This window comes from Crocodylus siamensis, chromosome 2, assembly GCF_052110815.1.
Source record: "Crocodylus siamensis isolate JL-2025a chromosome 2, ASM5211081v1, whole genome shotgun sequence".
In the NCBI taxonomy this organism is placed as follows: domain Eukaryota; kingdom Metazoa; phylum Chordata; order Crocodylia; family Crocodylidae; genus Crocodylus; species Crocodylus siamensis.
Genome location: NC_143396.1, coordinates 145653083 through 145668675, shown reverse-complemented (window position 1 = coordinate 145668675; position 15593 = coordinate 145653083). Strand labels below are relative to the sequence as shown.

General features: G+C 41.5%; 1 protein-coding gene across 4 annotated transcripts in view; it reads right to left on the bottom strand.

Annotated features, from left to right (window-relative positions):
• The window catches only part of PKD2 (polycystin 2, transient receptor potential cation channel), a 51483-nt gene that overhangs the window by 31641 nt on the left and 4249 nt on the right, over nt 1–15593 (bottom strand). The window contains exons 2-3 of one of the 4 annotated variants that reach the window (XM_090037047.1): nt 9326–9439; nt 1485–1498 (exon numbers count right to left, since the gene is read on the bottom strand). In XM_090037047.1, the coding sequence (XP_089893173.1) occupies nt 1485–1498; nt 9326–9439 (128 nt within the window). Of the gene's footprint in view, nt 1–1364; nt 1499–9325; nt 9440–15593 lie in introns of all 4 variants that reach the window. The other 3 variants (XM_090037045.1, XM_090037046.1, XM_090037048.1) reach the window with 3 other exon arrangements.

The window sequence follows — 15593 nt, the reverse complement described above, 5'->3', positions numbered from 1 at the left end:
ACTGTTTTCTCATGAACTGTGAATTGGGGTGTTGGTAGCCCTTCTGACAGATGGTCTTTTTGTTTCCAGGCTGTATTAATAACACACTGCTCTACACAGGAGGAAGTGACTGGAATCTGAATTATTATTATCTTGATTAACCCATGTTCCACTGGGTGCCTTGCCTTCCATCCAGTTGTATGTGATCTAACCTGCCACAGGAATGGAACTACCGTTGCCACCCTGAGAGCGGCATCTTGACTTGGAGCATGGACTACTGAATAGGAAGCAGCAGGCACTGCATGGTCTGCTCCCTGAACCATTACACTCTCTTGGAAGGACTAGAAATAGCTGATAGGGCAGCAGCCAGCATGCTGGCCATGGGCACAACATGCAGCTAGCACTTCAGCCTTCCAGAAGGATTGGGAGGAATTGAAGCACTAGGCCGACATTAGGCTACTGAATGAATGGAATGCTGGCTTTGCAAAGCATGAGAATCCACTGGGTGTGGGAACTGCCTATGAACACAATGCACCTGCTGTTCAGGTATATCATCTCTTAAGATACCAGCATCTGCATTAGTAGCCTGCAAAGTACTTGTATGAGTATACAACAGGGATATCAAAAACTCACCAGCACCCGGCAGGCTAGATCCAAAGCACGAAGAGACTCACAGGCCAGACCTGGAGCCAGGGAGCAGGGAGAAAGGCAGCAATGCAGATTAATGCAGTTGTCACTTGCCCCCACTACCAACATGCTGCCCACTGGGGCTCCATAGCTGGGCTCAATACCAATTTCATTACACCCTCAGAATTCACCTGGGCCAGGTGAAATGGTTTCATGGCCTGCATCGAACTCATGGACCTTATGTATGACACCCCCAGTTTACAAGAACTGATAACCTGAACCAGGATTTAAATCTATTGCTCCAGAACTGAAACAGAAACATTGTGACACTTGGATATTTAAATTAAACCTTTTTTAATTAATCGTACTGCATAAATGTTGCTTTTTCTGCAATAAGAGCAACTTGCTGACATTGCTACACTGGCAAACCTAGTGTAGATACAGCTTATACCATCAGAGTGCTTTTGTCAGTATGATTTATACCAGTTCCCACAACAAAATAAACAGTACCAGGAAAGCAGTTTGTCAGTATAGCTACATCTACACTAAAAACTCTTGCTGGTATAGTAATGTTACAAATGAAAAAGAATCCATACCACTAAATGTCATTGCTACATTGGCAAAAGCGTTTTGAACAGAACAGGTCTAAGAGTGCTTGCCACGTAGAGTAAGAACTCAGGAAACATTTACTGGTTAGGATCATGAATACAGAATAAAAATTAGTTTTTACAGTGACAATGATTTATTTGTTAGGATACCTTCCAGAAGTCCTCCATGGTGGACAGGGTTTTATAATTAGTTTTCTCCATCTTTGATATAGGCATTTCCAGAAAAAGCTGTGACATGACTCTTGTATAATAATACATATTGGAACTCACCATCCCGTAAGTCACTGCAAGAGATGGAAGGAGGGGGAGAGAGAGGGAGAAGAGAAATGAAGAATTCAGTTAAAAAGGCTCATTTTGAAAACACCAGGCTGTACTATCCATAGATTATGGAGATATTCCTAAATAGGAACAAATGTTAGAACAGGGCTATCCAAGTGACGGTCCACAGGCAGCATGCAGCCCATGAAGACTCAAATGTGCAGCCCCCCAGGGTCTTACCCAGCCACCGTTTCTCTCCATCACTCTGGCTGCAATAGCAGCTGGAGTTTCAAGATTCTCCCCTCCAACTGCTGCTTCCTGCCTTCGCCACAGCGGTGTTGCCGGCACAAGGTGCCCGAGGGAGGCAACAGCGGGACAGGGCAGTGCAGCAGTACAGGGGGTAGAGGGTGGAAACAGCACTCAAGCACAGTGCCACACTGGGGATGGCATCAGGTGCATCCCCATGGTGTGCCTGGTGTGACCCACACAGTGTGTGACCTCCACTGGTATGGCTCATGGAACATGTGGCCCCTGGGAGCCTAAAGCTTAACAGCTGTGTGTCAGAACAAAAGCTTGTCCCTCCAAGAACAGAAGTGTTAATACTGACAGTTAAAATTTAAGTTTTCAGTCAGTTCCATTATGTTATCAAGCTACCAAAACATTAAGGTTTATGAAACAAAGTGAACACTGACTTCAAGAGGATTTTAAATCAGAAAATGCTGAATGCCAGTTAATATTTTGCTCTCGACTGAGGACTGTAGAGCACAATTGTGGAGGTGCCCAAAGAAAGCATAAAATGGCACCTTCAGCATGTCTCTGATCATCAGGTCACAGTGTACAGGGCCAGTTCCCAGTCATAAATTACTACAGCTCTCTGCAGAGATGTAGGTGGCACCTCCGCACCAGTCAGGGATTCCCCTTGAACATACTACTCCTCCCAGCACTGGATATGAGGGGTCTACAGTAAAATTCTGTGAGCAGCGCAGCACCAAGCATCTGGAAGCTAGACAGTCTTTAAGCTTATCACGTAAACACAGGAATTATGTTTCCTCCAGTTGCAAATATTTGAAAACTACCTGCAGTCAGAAAACAACTTTTATGTGGCTCCTGCATACAATGCCTCTGCTGTAGCACTGATACTATGGTGATCCTAGTCAGTTTTACATTATCCCTCTTACAGGCTATATGGGCAATGCTCTGTATCAAACACATGGCCTGTGGGCCAGATCTAGCCTGTGGGGCTTCTGGAGGGGGCCAGGATTTCAGTGTTAATCCTGTTGCTCCCTGAGCTAACACAGAGGCTCAGGGAGCCACAGAAATTAACACTGCTGTCACTTGTCCTGCTGCTAAATCCTAGGTGCAGATTCCCATCGGGACTCATTATGGTGGTGATGGCAGAGCAAACAATGGCAGTGTCAGAACCTGTGACTGCACCAGCTGACAAAGCAGCTAAAGCATCTTCAAAGGTTTATGCCACCACTGCTTGTCCTGCTGCTGGAGGTGGTTCTTGATCCGGCCTGTATGGAGCACCACTGTCTTGATTTGGCCCATGAGGCCAAATGAGTCTGACACCCTTGCTCTACAAAGGAGACAGCATCCACTATTAGAAAGACTATACATAGGATAGTGTTGGCTCATGTACATACTGCTTTCCCCTTGTATAACCAGAACAGACACTACAACCAACTAGCGTCCCCGAATGAACCATGTATTTGAGAAATCTCCATCCTTAACATCAAAGTACTTGAGCTCATGATTACTCACACAATTAAAAACTTTGCTGAATAGGGCCAGGATTATTTACATGCCCGATGTTAAACTAAGGCTTACTGAAACCAGGACTGATACAAAAAAGTATGATAGTGTACTTAATGCCAGAGCATACTATCACCAAGACATGGCCTCTTTTTCACAGTACCCATACTGTTACATGAGGCATAAAGAAGGCATAACCAATGCAGAAGAAGCTGAGGACCTACTTAAAAAACAACAACAAAAAACTCACCTACCCTAGAAATGCAACCATAACCAGGCTGAGAGAACCCAGTGAGAGCAGAGTCACTGCATAGAGGGCATTTAATGTGGCTAGGGGCAGCATAAACCTCTGAAAGGTTCAGTAATACAACTTGCAAAGAAGGACAGCATTGGGACATTTCACTTTATTATAAGCAGGACTCCTGTATATCACAGAGAGTTAACAGCAAAATCACCATCTGTCACAAAAAAAAAAAGTATCAAACAGCCCCTTTTTGAGCAGAAAGGGAAAGTTCTTCATTGAGACTCCCCCAAGAAGTATACTTATTCAGTCTCCCTGTTCTGAAAGGACCCTTGCAGCCAGTTCTAGCATGGCTTCACAAGAGACAAGCCTCTGGCTTTGAGATCCTGGCTCTTCTCAGTCCCTTGTGACCTGCACCATGTCCACCTCCAGGAGCTCCTCCTTTTCAGTCGGCTCCCAAGAAATAGGGAGTTTCCTAGTTGGCAGGGTTGGAAAGGACCTGAGCAGATCATTAAGTCCGACCCCCTGCCATGGGCAGGAAAGGATGCTGGGGTCAAACAACCCCAGCTAGGTGATTGTCTAGCCTCCTTTTGAAGACCCCCAGGATAGGGGTGAGCACCACTCCCCTTGGAAGTTGGTTCTAGCTCCTAACCCCTAGCCACCCTGACAGTGACGTACTGCCTCCTGATGTCTAGCCTGAATCTACTCTCAGTCAGCTTATGGCTATTAGCACTTGTTACTCCCAGTAGTCCCCGGGGGAACAGGGACTCTCCCGTTCCCTGCTGGTCCCCCTTACCAAATTTGTAGATCCCCTCTCAGCCTTCTTTTGTGTAGGCTGAACAGGTTTGGGTCCCTTAGCCTCTCCTCCCCTGTTGCCCCCTGATCATGTGAGTGGCCCTCTTCTGGACCCTCTCCATGTTGTCCACATCCCTCCTGAAGTGCAGCACCCAGAACTGGACGCACTACTCCAACTGCAGCCTGACCAGTGTCACAGAGGGGGAGAATCACTTCCTTGGCCCTGCCTGTGATGCATCTGTGGATGCATGACAAGGTGCGGTTAGCCTTCCTGACTACATCCCCACATTGGCAGCCCATGTTCATCTTGGCATCAATAATGACTCCAAGATCCTTTTCTGCCTCTGCACTGACAAGAAGGGAGTTCCCCAGCCTGTAGGTATGCTGCTGGTTCTTCCTCCCCAGGTGCAGCACCTTGCGCTTGTCAGTATTGAAACCCATCCTATTCTCATCCACCCACCTCTGTAACCTGTCCAGATCTAGTTGTAGCCTGTCCTTCTCTCCTAGCGTGCCCACTTCTCCCCATATCTTAGTGTCATCTGCAAATTTGAACAAGGTGCTTTTCACTCCCTCATCCAAGTCCAGGTAATTTACACTTTTAAAAGTATTAATATTTAAATTCTTTTGGCATTTAACTTTACTGGAAAATTGCAATTCAAGTTATGCCCCGCCTAAAAGACACACAACTGCAGGACATGTTAAACAAACAAACAAACCAACTAACTAACTTAGGAGCAATATTTTGAAAACAAAGCACATTCCTTTCTATTTGAAATAAAATGCTGTAAAAATTTCCAACAGGTCTCCCCATGCACCCAAAACACATTTTAAAAGATAATAAATTATCCACAATATCTGTTTTTGCCTGCAGGGCACTCAATGGAAGTTTACATCAAGTTATTCAGCCAACTGATCTCTTAGGGTTTCCAGCAGCACTAAAACTCTAAGGGAGTAAGCTGTAAATCATGCGGGTTTTTCCCCCCCCCTTAAGTCTCTCTCTCTCTCAGTCTCCCCCTCTCTGTGGGCACATCTATACATGCATTCATGCACCATGGTTATGGCACATTCAGTTTAGTACCTTTTTAACTAAATGCACAGTAACCAGGACCTTAAGTAATGCTAATGCACAGTAGAATAATTCTACTGCGTATTAGTGCAATAGCATGGCTTTTGCCATAACATATTAATGCACTGTAGTAAACTAATTCTACTTATTTAGCATCTCATGTAGACGCACCCCGTGTGCTGCATTTCCCCTAGTGCCAATACGGATCAATTACTTGCATTTTTACTATTACATCTCCTAGGGATATTCTGTGCACTGTTAGATGACAATAATGTAATAGCTAATATCTTTAACAAACCAGGGCACACAACAGAATGCCAATATAACTATACCAGTAGCATAAAAAAATACTTAAAGACAAACCGCAACGGACACCAAAATCATTCTTACACCCAAAGCAATGGTGCAATTTTATATTTCTATCAGTACATGTATTTTTCTTTTTAAATATATCAAGCATTTCTACTATTGTCCATAAACAGTTTATAAGTCACTCGCATCCAACTGAAAACATGAAATGTCAGTATGTCAGTGGCAAAGCTAGGGACCATTAAAAAAAAAAAAAAAAAGAAAAGAAAAAAGAAAAAAAGAAAGAAAAAAAAAGAAAAAAGAAAAAAATTGGCCATCCAAAATTATATTAGCTAGGAGTCAGTAATATTTTTGTATAGCTTAGTAAAATATTTGTTTTGTTATCGCTGCGGTGATGAACGAGTAGATTTTGTGACTGTGCTGATATATCTTCACAACTACTTTACCAGGGAAAAGTATGTAGCAGAACTGGTAATCCCAGTTTTCTGGCATTACTTTTGAACCAATGGACTATAAGAAAATCCACACATTTCAGCCATTTTTAATGATATATTTGAACAAGCTAATTATTAATAGTATCATAACCAGAAAAGTGTCTGTTTCTCTCTCTCTTTTGAAGATATTTACAGGGGTTTTACTTAAAAAGTTATATTCAGACCTCTATTATTTTCTAGTACCATGCAATAGCATAATTATTACTGACCATGATTAGTTGCCTACGTGCAGTAAGCAGCTGTGAAAAAACAGCAGAAGGTTATTTTTGTCTCAGTTATGCTGGAAAACCTATTTTGCAATCTGAATTCTGGCATATTAATAAAAACTAGCAAGTAGGGTCTGTACAAAGTGGCAAGTATTCAATTTGGATTTGGCCGATTCAGAAGGACAGCGATTTGATTCGGTGTTGAGTCACGGTTCTGATTCGATTTGGCCAAATCGGATCTAGAGATTTGGCCCCTGAATTGGCCAATTTGGCCATAGACTATAATGGGAAAAGTCACTAAAATACTTATAACTTTGTCAATTTTTTTTTTGCAGATTTAAATGAAAGTAGCAGGGATGGTAGCCCCTTCTGAGGGCATGAAGCCTGCCAAGTTTCAAGGAGATCGGTGCAGTGGCTTCTGTAAAAGTGCCCCTCAAACTATTGAAAGCAAAACTTGTGTCACTTGTGTATGTTAACTGGGTTTCTGGTTGTAGCCGTGCTGGTATAAGGAACAGGCAGGCAAGGTTCTTTGAGTAGATGTGAAATCTTTTATTAGACCGACTGAGTAGTTGGTAAAGTTCATAGGCTTGTCTGTGAAAAGTGTTTTGTAAATTCAAACAAGCACTGAACCTCGCTAACCTCATCGCCAGAAGCAAAACTTCCTACAGCCCAAAACGCACCCAATGGATCCAAATCATGCCCCAACAAGAATGGAAAACCCACCAACAGATTTCCAGTACCCCCACAATTCCTATACCCCACAACAGAACCATCACTATTCCAGGTTCTTACAGCTGTATCTCCAGAAACGTTATATATCTTCTCATCCAGTGCATCAAATGCCCTGATGGAAAATGCATAGGAAAGACCAAACAACAGCTGTGCACCAGAATGAATGCACACTGGACATCTATTAAAGACAACATCCAGTTACCAGTGGGGGCACATTTCTCACAAGAAAACCACTCTCTCCTCAAAGGGAATTTACAAAACACTTTTCACAGACAAGCCTATGAACTTCATTTAATCAACCTCCGTGATGCAAAAATTCATGAACTCTATACCGACATTGGATTTATGATGCACTGTAACCTACCTGACATCTGACTCCTCAGGTACCTCTCCACTTTTATTTGCTACGTCCCCCTTCCCCACTCCCTCCCAGCCACCTCAATTTACATTTTCATTGACTGGCTTTCTTGTACTTCCTCCCTCACTGCAGGGGCCTCCATCTGCCACCCCGCAACGCCCCTTCCCTTCCCCCTCCCCATCCACCACAACAGACTTACCAGCTGCATGCAGCTGTATCAGAAATTGGATCAGTATTGGCCGACATGCCTCCTTAAAAATTTGTTACTGGTTTCAGCCCCCAAAATCTCTATCAGTGCACCCCAAGTTAGAAGTTAAATACATCTTGTTTTAACAGTTTTGGCAGAAGAAATGTTATGTCTACCATAAATGCAAAATACACGAACACAGACCATGCAGAAGGCTCCTGTTGTGGATCCTATGTATAGCTTCAGAGTTTTAAACAACCCTATACAACACATGCACAAAACATTAAGTCTTTCTTGATGGATAGCTACTAAAAAAGGGTAAGACACCATTTGTGTGCCTGTTGTATTAGGAAATCTTATACTTGCTTTTGTTCTACTTTTCACACAAAAATGGTAAAGGAAAGCCACAAGATACAGGAATATGGTCATGATTTAGTTCACTTTCGCCATAATGCACTGAAAAGTTTTTCACAATATAAAACGTTGTACTTTAGAGTTATTCAACTCATTTAAAAGTGAAATAAAAATGCCCAAAGCCTCCCAAGAACAGAACATAGGACTGAGATGGGCTAGCTTGAAAAAAGTCTGACCAAAACCACATATGACACTGGGTGGATTATTGACAAGGCTCCTATACAAGCAACACTAACGTGCTAATCACCAATGGGTCCTTCAATTTCATTATGCAATACCTAAAAGCAACAGGAGCTAAGTAAGCTCTGGTGGCATTCTGTAAATACATTTTTTTTTTTTTTTTTTTTTTTTTTTTTTATGATCATGTCTGCATGTTTCTGGCCACCTTAGTTACTGCACAGCTGTGTCCCAGGTAACATGAGTGTGCCCAACATGCTTTGCAAGTATGAACTTGAAACAATTACACAGCTGTATCCTCCATTATTTTCTTAATACCGTTACAACTCAGAGTCACTGGTCCCTTAAGTAGGGATTAAAATCAGTTCCTACTAAAACACTGAACCAACCTACCACATTGTAGTTGGTAGCCAGTAAACAAAACTGCAAACTAAGCCAGGGACCATGATGTCATACATATGTGTACAACATTCAGCATAATGGGACCTTTATCACTGGGCTTTCTGGATGCCACACCAAATAATACATCAGAGAAATTTAATGGTAGTCTCATGCTTTAAGCATTTACTCTCCATCTCCTGGCATCTAGCATCACACTCTCCACATAAGATTGTAAGACAAAGCAATGTATTTTCATGCACAGGACTGAAGACTTGTCTAGAACAGTCAGTGTCACATTATCATGCAATGACAAAAACCTAACGGTAGTAAAAGTATCACTGCCTCCTGCACTTATACCACTACAAAGAACTTTAGTGCACAGCAATATTGATTTTATGTCCAGTGATAAAATTATAGCTTCTCTGTAACTTTCTAAAACTTCAATGTTCGTCTGCAATCATTTAGTGATAACTTTCACTATTACCAGTTATTTAGTGTTTTAAAAAATGTGTCATACTTGTGTCTGACAGCAACACTGACTGTCATAGGAACCACTATATAAATAGCTTTAATCCGCAACTGCCAAAGAACTATTTATTTGGGTGGGAAGGGAGTGGGCTAGGGGTAGCTAAGAAGGGGGGAAATGCAGTTAACCCACTTTAAAAGTTCTCATATTACCTTAAAAAAAAAAACTAGGAGTCACACATGATTAGTACAAACTTTGAATACGGTACTTACAGATACACAACACCACAAGAAAAATCAGGTATGTGATCAGTTCTCGTAACACACTTTTCAGGTATCTCTCTCTGCTAGTATTGTTTTCCTCCATCAGTCTTGTGCCCCACAAACCTTTGAAGAAAGAAATATTATTGAACAAGGTCTCTTGTATTAGCCACCATAGTGATGGACCCGAGGCAGAGTCCACATGTTTTGATTTAGTTTGATACGTAAGCCATGTCTGCTCCATTTTTAATAAAAATTGGAATCCATCTCATTTAATACATACACTGTTTATATTTATCACTCTTGTGCGTCAAAAAGGGGCCAGGCACTTGAACATATTGACTGATTAGAGATTGATCTCCCCTAGCTAACTGAAAGCAGCTCACTGATCTCTTACCAATCTGTAGAATATTTGCCAACAGTGTTATTGCATACTCCAACTTAACTACCTAAGGTCAGCACTTATAACAGCCTATGCAGTTACTGAAACTCAGCATAAACAATATTGGTTAATATGGAACAGGTGGACTAAACTTTTCGCACCCCATTATGTCTGGTTACCTTGTTCTCAGTGCTTTACTCCTCTAATACCAGCTTTTAAAACCACAGAACAATTCTGGGATGCCTTAGCCTTGAAACTGATGGCTCCGCATCAGTTTTTACCAACTATGCAGTTAAAAATCAGAAAGGAGACAGTGAGGCCAAAGAGTTTCTTTGCACTTAAAAAAACAAAAACAAAAACAAAAAACCCCCCCAAAAAAGCAACATGACAAGCAGATAATGAATGCTACTCATAATGTAAAAAATAAGGGGGGGGGGAAAATCAGGTTTGAGCTAGGTAGGTAACATTATGCAGTCAAGCACATACAATTCCCCAAAGACATTCAATGGCATTTATCTTCCAAAAAAAACAAAACAAAAAACAACCAAAAAACCCCAAATTAGAGTTTTAAAAAAGATGACCATGAAAGCACAATTAAGTGAATGTTAGTTTCATAGTTTCTAGGGTCAGAAGGGACCGGAACAGATCATCAAGTCCGACCCCCTACCCTGGGCAGGAACAAGTGCTGGGATTATAATACCCCAGCCAAATTTCTATCCAACATCCTCTTGCAGACCCCTAAGGTAGGGTAAAGCACCACTTCCCTTGGGAGCCCATTCCAGAGCCTGACAGTCCTAACCATAAAGTAATGCCTCCTGATATCAAGCCTGAACCTGCTCTTAGTCAATTTATGGCCATTGTTCTTTGTTATCCTAGGTGGTGCCTGGGGGAACAGAGCCTCACCTATTTTCTGCTAGTCCTCTGTGGTGAGTTTATAGATGGTCACCAGATCCCCTCTGAGTCTTCTCTTGTAGAAGCTGAATAGATTCAGACCCTTTAGTCCATCTTTATAGGGCCTGGCCTGCTTCCCCCTCCTTTGGACCCTCTCAAGGTTAGCCACATCCCTCTTGAAGTGTGGTGCCCAAATCTAGCAAAGCAGCTGAAGGAAAGGTACATATTGAATCTGCAGTAGGGGTCCTACTTTTTATTTCAATATGGAAGGGAATGCAGAAAATTAAACATTTACAAAAATTGTTGATATAACCTCCTCTCCTTCAACAGTCAAGGCAGGAAGATAGCAGAGGCTTTAGTAAAGCTTCCCACACATTCTAATTTTCAGTGGAACATAAGAAGCCACCATCAATTAATTAAAACCCCTAGTTTGTCCTTACAGCAGTATAAAACTCATTTCCTGCGCTGGGGTGGATCCAGACCACAGGGCTCCTTGTAGGCCGGATCCAGCCCAGAGTACGGGGGGCTCTGGTGGCAGCTGTGGCAGCGGCAGCGGCAGCAGCAACCGCAGTTCCTGCATGCTGCACATAGAAGCTGTAGTTGCACCAGTTTCCTCCGTATACCCCATGTCAGAGCTGAAGCTGCTGCCAATGACATGCAAGCCCACAATGATGATGGCTCCAGGTCTAGCATGAGGTGCAGGGCAGTGGCAGCAGGTAGGGGCAACAGCCAAAAACCTGAGATTGCAACAGTGGCAATATGCGAAGTGGCCAGAGATTGACCAGGGCAAGGATTTAAACAATCCCCTTTACATCATTAGCACATGGAAATAAAGTGATCTAAAAATCTCCAGGAAAAATAATGAACCACTTCAAAATACCACGCTAATTTGAAGTCAATAATGACAGGTTAAAGCAAACTAACCAGAGTGTGAAGCAAAAATACAGTGCCTACAAATATATAAAAGAAATGTGAATAATCCAGACACCAAATAAAAGCTGTCCAGTAAGGAAGAGACATGGATAATAAGGTTTCAGTCTTTCATTTTATGTAATGCTAAGGTTCATTCCAAAAGCATTAGCATGACAAATATTTTTAGAAGCCATTAAATCACAGCAAGTCAAGACGTAACCTAGCCACAAAGCCAGAGGGGAAAATAATTCAACATTTCAGCACAGTGAATAATGACGTGAACACTATTTTCCTCTGTTTTCCACGTTTTTAATAACTTTTCATTAATACACAAAGAGCAGGAGTTGGTACCATTACAAGAAAACAATTTTATAGTTGTGCTTCAAAACCAAGGCTGAAGAATTTACTGATAAGTGCTACAGTTTTTACCATGCAGAATTCCAAGAATGCCAAGTTCTCTGGATGCTCTGGAAAGGGGAACAGGAAAGCAAAAAAGACAATTGGAAGAGTCACCAAGAACATTCAACAGACAGAGAGCATTTATGAGAACAGAATGGATTAGGAAGCTTCACTGGAAAGGCAGGAAAATAACCTCAAACAGGGAGAAATTTGGAACAGCCAGTGAATCAAACTGACAAAACTGCCAAGCTCTAGCTTGTACATTACTCACCAACAACAAATACCTCAGTCCTAAATGAGAAAAGCCTCTATCGGCTCTCTCATTAACTGAGACTGGCAGTCATGCAAAAATCCTGTTGTTTTGTGATACAGACAAGTGAAAAAATAAAAATAAATGTGAAGTACTTTGATGTGACCTGTTAGAATTTTGTATAAAAAAAGTCAACAAAAATAAAAAGCCAAGACTTATTCACGCTACCGACTGAATTTTCCTGTCTTTTTTTTCAGTATCCTAAAATAGTTTTTGTATCTACCTCTCTGAGTGGTTGGTTAGAACAGGATTTGTTTTGATAACCCATCAAAACAAATTTGATAAAGCTGAGTACTATTCGTCACCTGGCTTGCTTCTAGTTGCCTACACATACACTACTTAATTACTATTAACAGTTCACTGCAGAACATGTTCAATTAAAATTTCACTACAGTACCTCCATCATCAGCCTAGAAAAAGCCTTGCCTCTTGCTAAACTGAATTAAGACATCTATCTGCATCACTGAGAACCATAATTGCTTATCAGCAACATTTGCCTGAAAACATGTTCCTTGCCATGTAGTCACACAACACTGCCTGTAATAGCAATAGCCACTTCAGAGCAACGTAGCACTAGGACGCTAACGTTTGTACTAACAGATGTTCATTATACTATCCTGTCTTTGTTCCCATACTCAAGTACAGGAGACTCTTGCCATTCACGGGGGATACATTCTAGAGATCCCCGCGAATGGAGAAATCTGTGAATACTATATTGTACCGATAACAGACTAGGGTAAATAGGCTGGATGAACTATCACTCACTTTTCTTTTAGGTGCCTTGATTAAGGGTATGGGTTAATGCTGAAATACTGCAATGTGCTGAATGTAAAAGTATCACTAAAGCGCAGTAACAAAGTGTCATCATGCTGGGTGGGGAGAGAGCGTGGGCTGGCGCGATGCACCACGGATATTCAAAACTGCAAATCCGCGAATGGTGAGGGTCTCCTGTACCTCATTCTCCGTAAAAATCACCACAATAATTTGGTGCATTTCCAATGTTAGGCTGAACAGTTCTTTTAACTACTCTGCAGTCAATTTCAGTAGACTTCAACACAGAGGTGTTCAGCACATTTACAAAAAGAAACCTTCAGCCTATCTTATGTCAAATTTGGAACCTCCCTTTCAGAGTACCCAATTACCTCCAGCTTCCTTAGTGACAACTAGGACTACTTGAGTGTTAAGCAAGTGTAACTAGTCCCTATAACTAATAAAAAAATAAAAAAATAAATAATGCCCACCTCTAGATCTTGAAAATAGAGATCTATGTAGTAAAGGACATAAAAGAACCAATTGAGGAATGGCACACTAGTAAGTCAGGTTCTACACTGCTGTAACTTACATTTTAAATATTATACTGAAGTCAATGGAGTTGAGGCATTAAGCACCTAAAATTAATACTGGGCCCATATACATTAATACAAGACAAAACAGCACTGTTTTACAGCTGATAAGTGCCTTATGCATTTCAGTAAAATATTACCCGTATAGGCTGAAAGTCCTAGGCAAATGAAAGGGTGATTGTTCATGTCATTCAAAACTTGACCCTGTATTTTTTTGCATTGCAAAACCCTGAAGTGTAGGCCCACCAGGTTCCAAAAAAGCACATGCTTCACCAGTGCGATCATGCATAGTCATTTGAAGACAACTAAAACATTCACCAAAAGGCTGCATGTGGGAGTATCACACCAGACAAAATCTGGTGAACCAAGGTGAGCCTACACTTCTGGCCTGCAACAGAAAAAGAAAAAACAAATTTAAGTTACTATTAGGCATTACATTCCAAACAGCATAGCTGGTCTGACCCATTTTCACTAGGTTAAAGCCCCCTGCCCCCCAGCCAAGATGTCTAACAATCCTGTTCCCAAACAGCTTCTTCCCCTGACAACTTTTTCCTTTCCAATGCAACACAGGTATAAAGTGGCAAACTGAAACTCAGCCAGAAAAATATATTCCTACTTGATCCAATGTCCACTCACCCAAACTAATGTACAAATAACTGAGTTTAAATTAAAATGATAGGAACCAACCACAAAAGTGATTATGTATATTTTGTGTAATAACTTTGTGGTTTATTCCTCATTTTATCACACCTTTAACTGAATGAATATATGGCCAGGTCATTACTTAAGATGTGATTAACTAGTTTATCATGCTTTAACTGTAATGTCTTTCAAGAGCTTAAGTTTCAACATGATGTAAAAATCACGGTTCATTTCTTTGGAGGCTCATGAATAATAATGATCCTTTAGGCACACATTGTTGGTAATACAAAAGGTATATTTGCAAATAGGGTCAGAGAGAGAAGACAAAAGACCACACTCTCTGCCCGCGGGGAACACTTCTCAGCAGGCTTTTATCCCCTCTCTCCTGAGCACGTGTACAGAAGCAGGAACTCTTACAACTCATTTCCGGTTCATACAAACATATATGAAATGACGTCACGTCATACATCGCATGTGTATTATAATTAACTACTTAAGTATGCGGGGCGGATAGGCTTATATGTATTAGCTAATTGCGCTTGCTCAGAAAGTACTTCAGGTTACAAAAAGTTCAAACCTTTCTTGCCTTCAAGGACAGAACCAAGAAATGGCAATTTACTCTTATCTGCATGAGAACACTAAGGAGTATATGCTTTACTGTAACAAAGAGATAGTAAATTTGCAAAACAAAGAGAGAGTGATACCTTAATACAAAGAGCCTTTTGTAGCTTCTCCTTCAACCTCTCTCCCCCCCTCCAGGGAGAGAGCTGGCAGCTGTGCTGTTCTAACAACACTATTGATGAGAGCTGGCAGCTGTGCTGTTCTAACAACCACTATCGATAATGCATTTTCAATAATATTTCTAACAAACACAAGGTTTGAACTGTTAAGTATGCCATGTCTCCCAGTCCCAGACTCCCAGTGTGAAGCAGTTAACCATTTTAAGATCTTACTTGACTAGACAGCTCAGAGCATTAAAAAGGAGGAGGGGGATCCTTTTTGGAAATATAAATAAACTCTACACTAGGCAAGTGAAAATCCACAAACCAGTGACCAAAAGCCATTTAGCAACAGTATAGATCAAATTACTATACTCAGTTGTTGTCACTGTTGCTGCACAAAACATGACTGAGTTGTGGTAGCTAGTTAAATAATGCAACACTAACTCCCAGTGGGCACATCTACATGAGACATTTATTGCACAGTTGACTAATTCACTGCACAGTAAACATCTTGGAGTCTACACGTGTGGCCCTATTAGGGCACATAAAACTAATGAACTCCACAACAAGGTAATGATTTTTCACGTGCAGCACTGCACATGTACATGCTGCCCTTGGGGGCTGGGGCACAGGGCGATTCAGTACAGGGTTAGCTGGCAGGCAGCTCCTGCACAGAAGC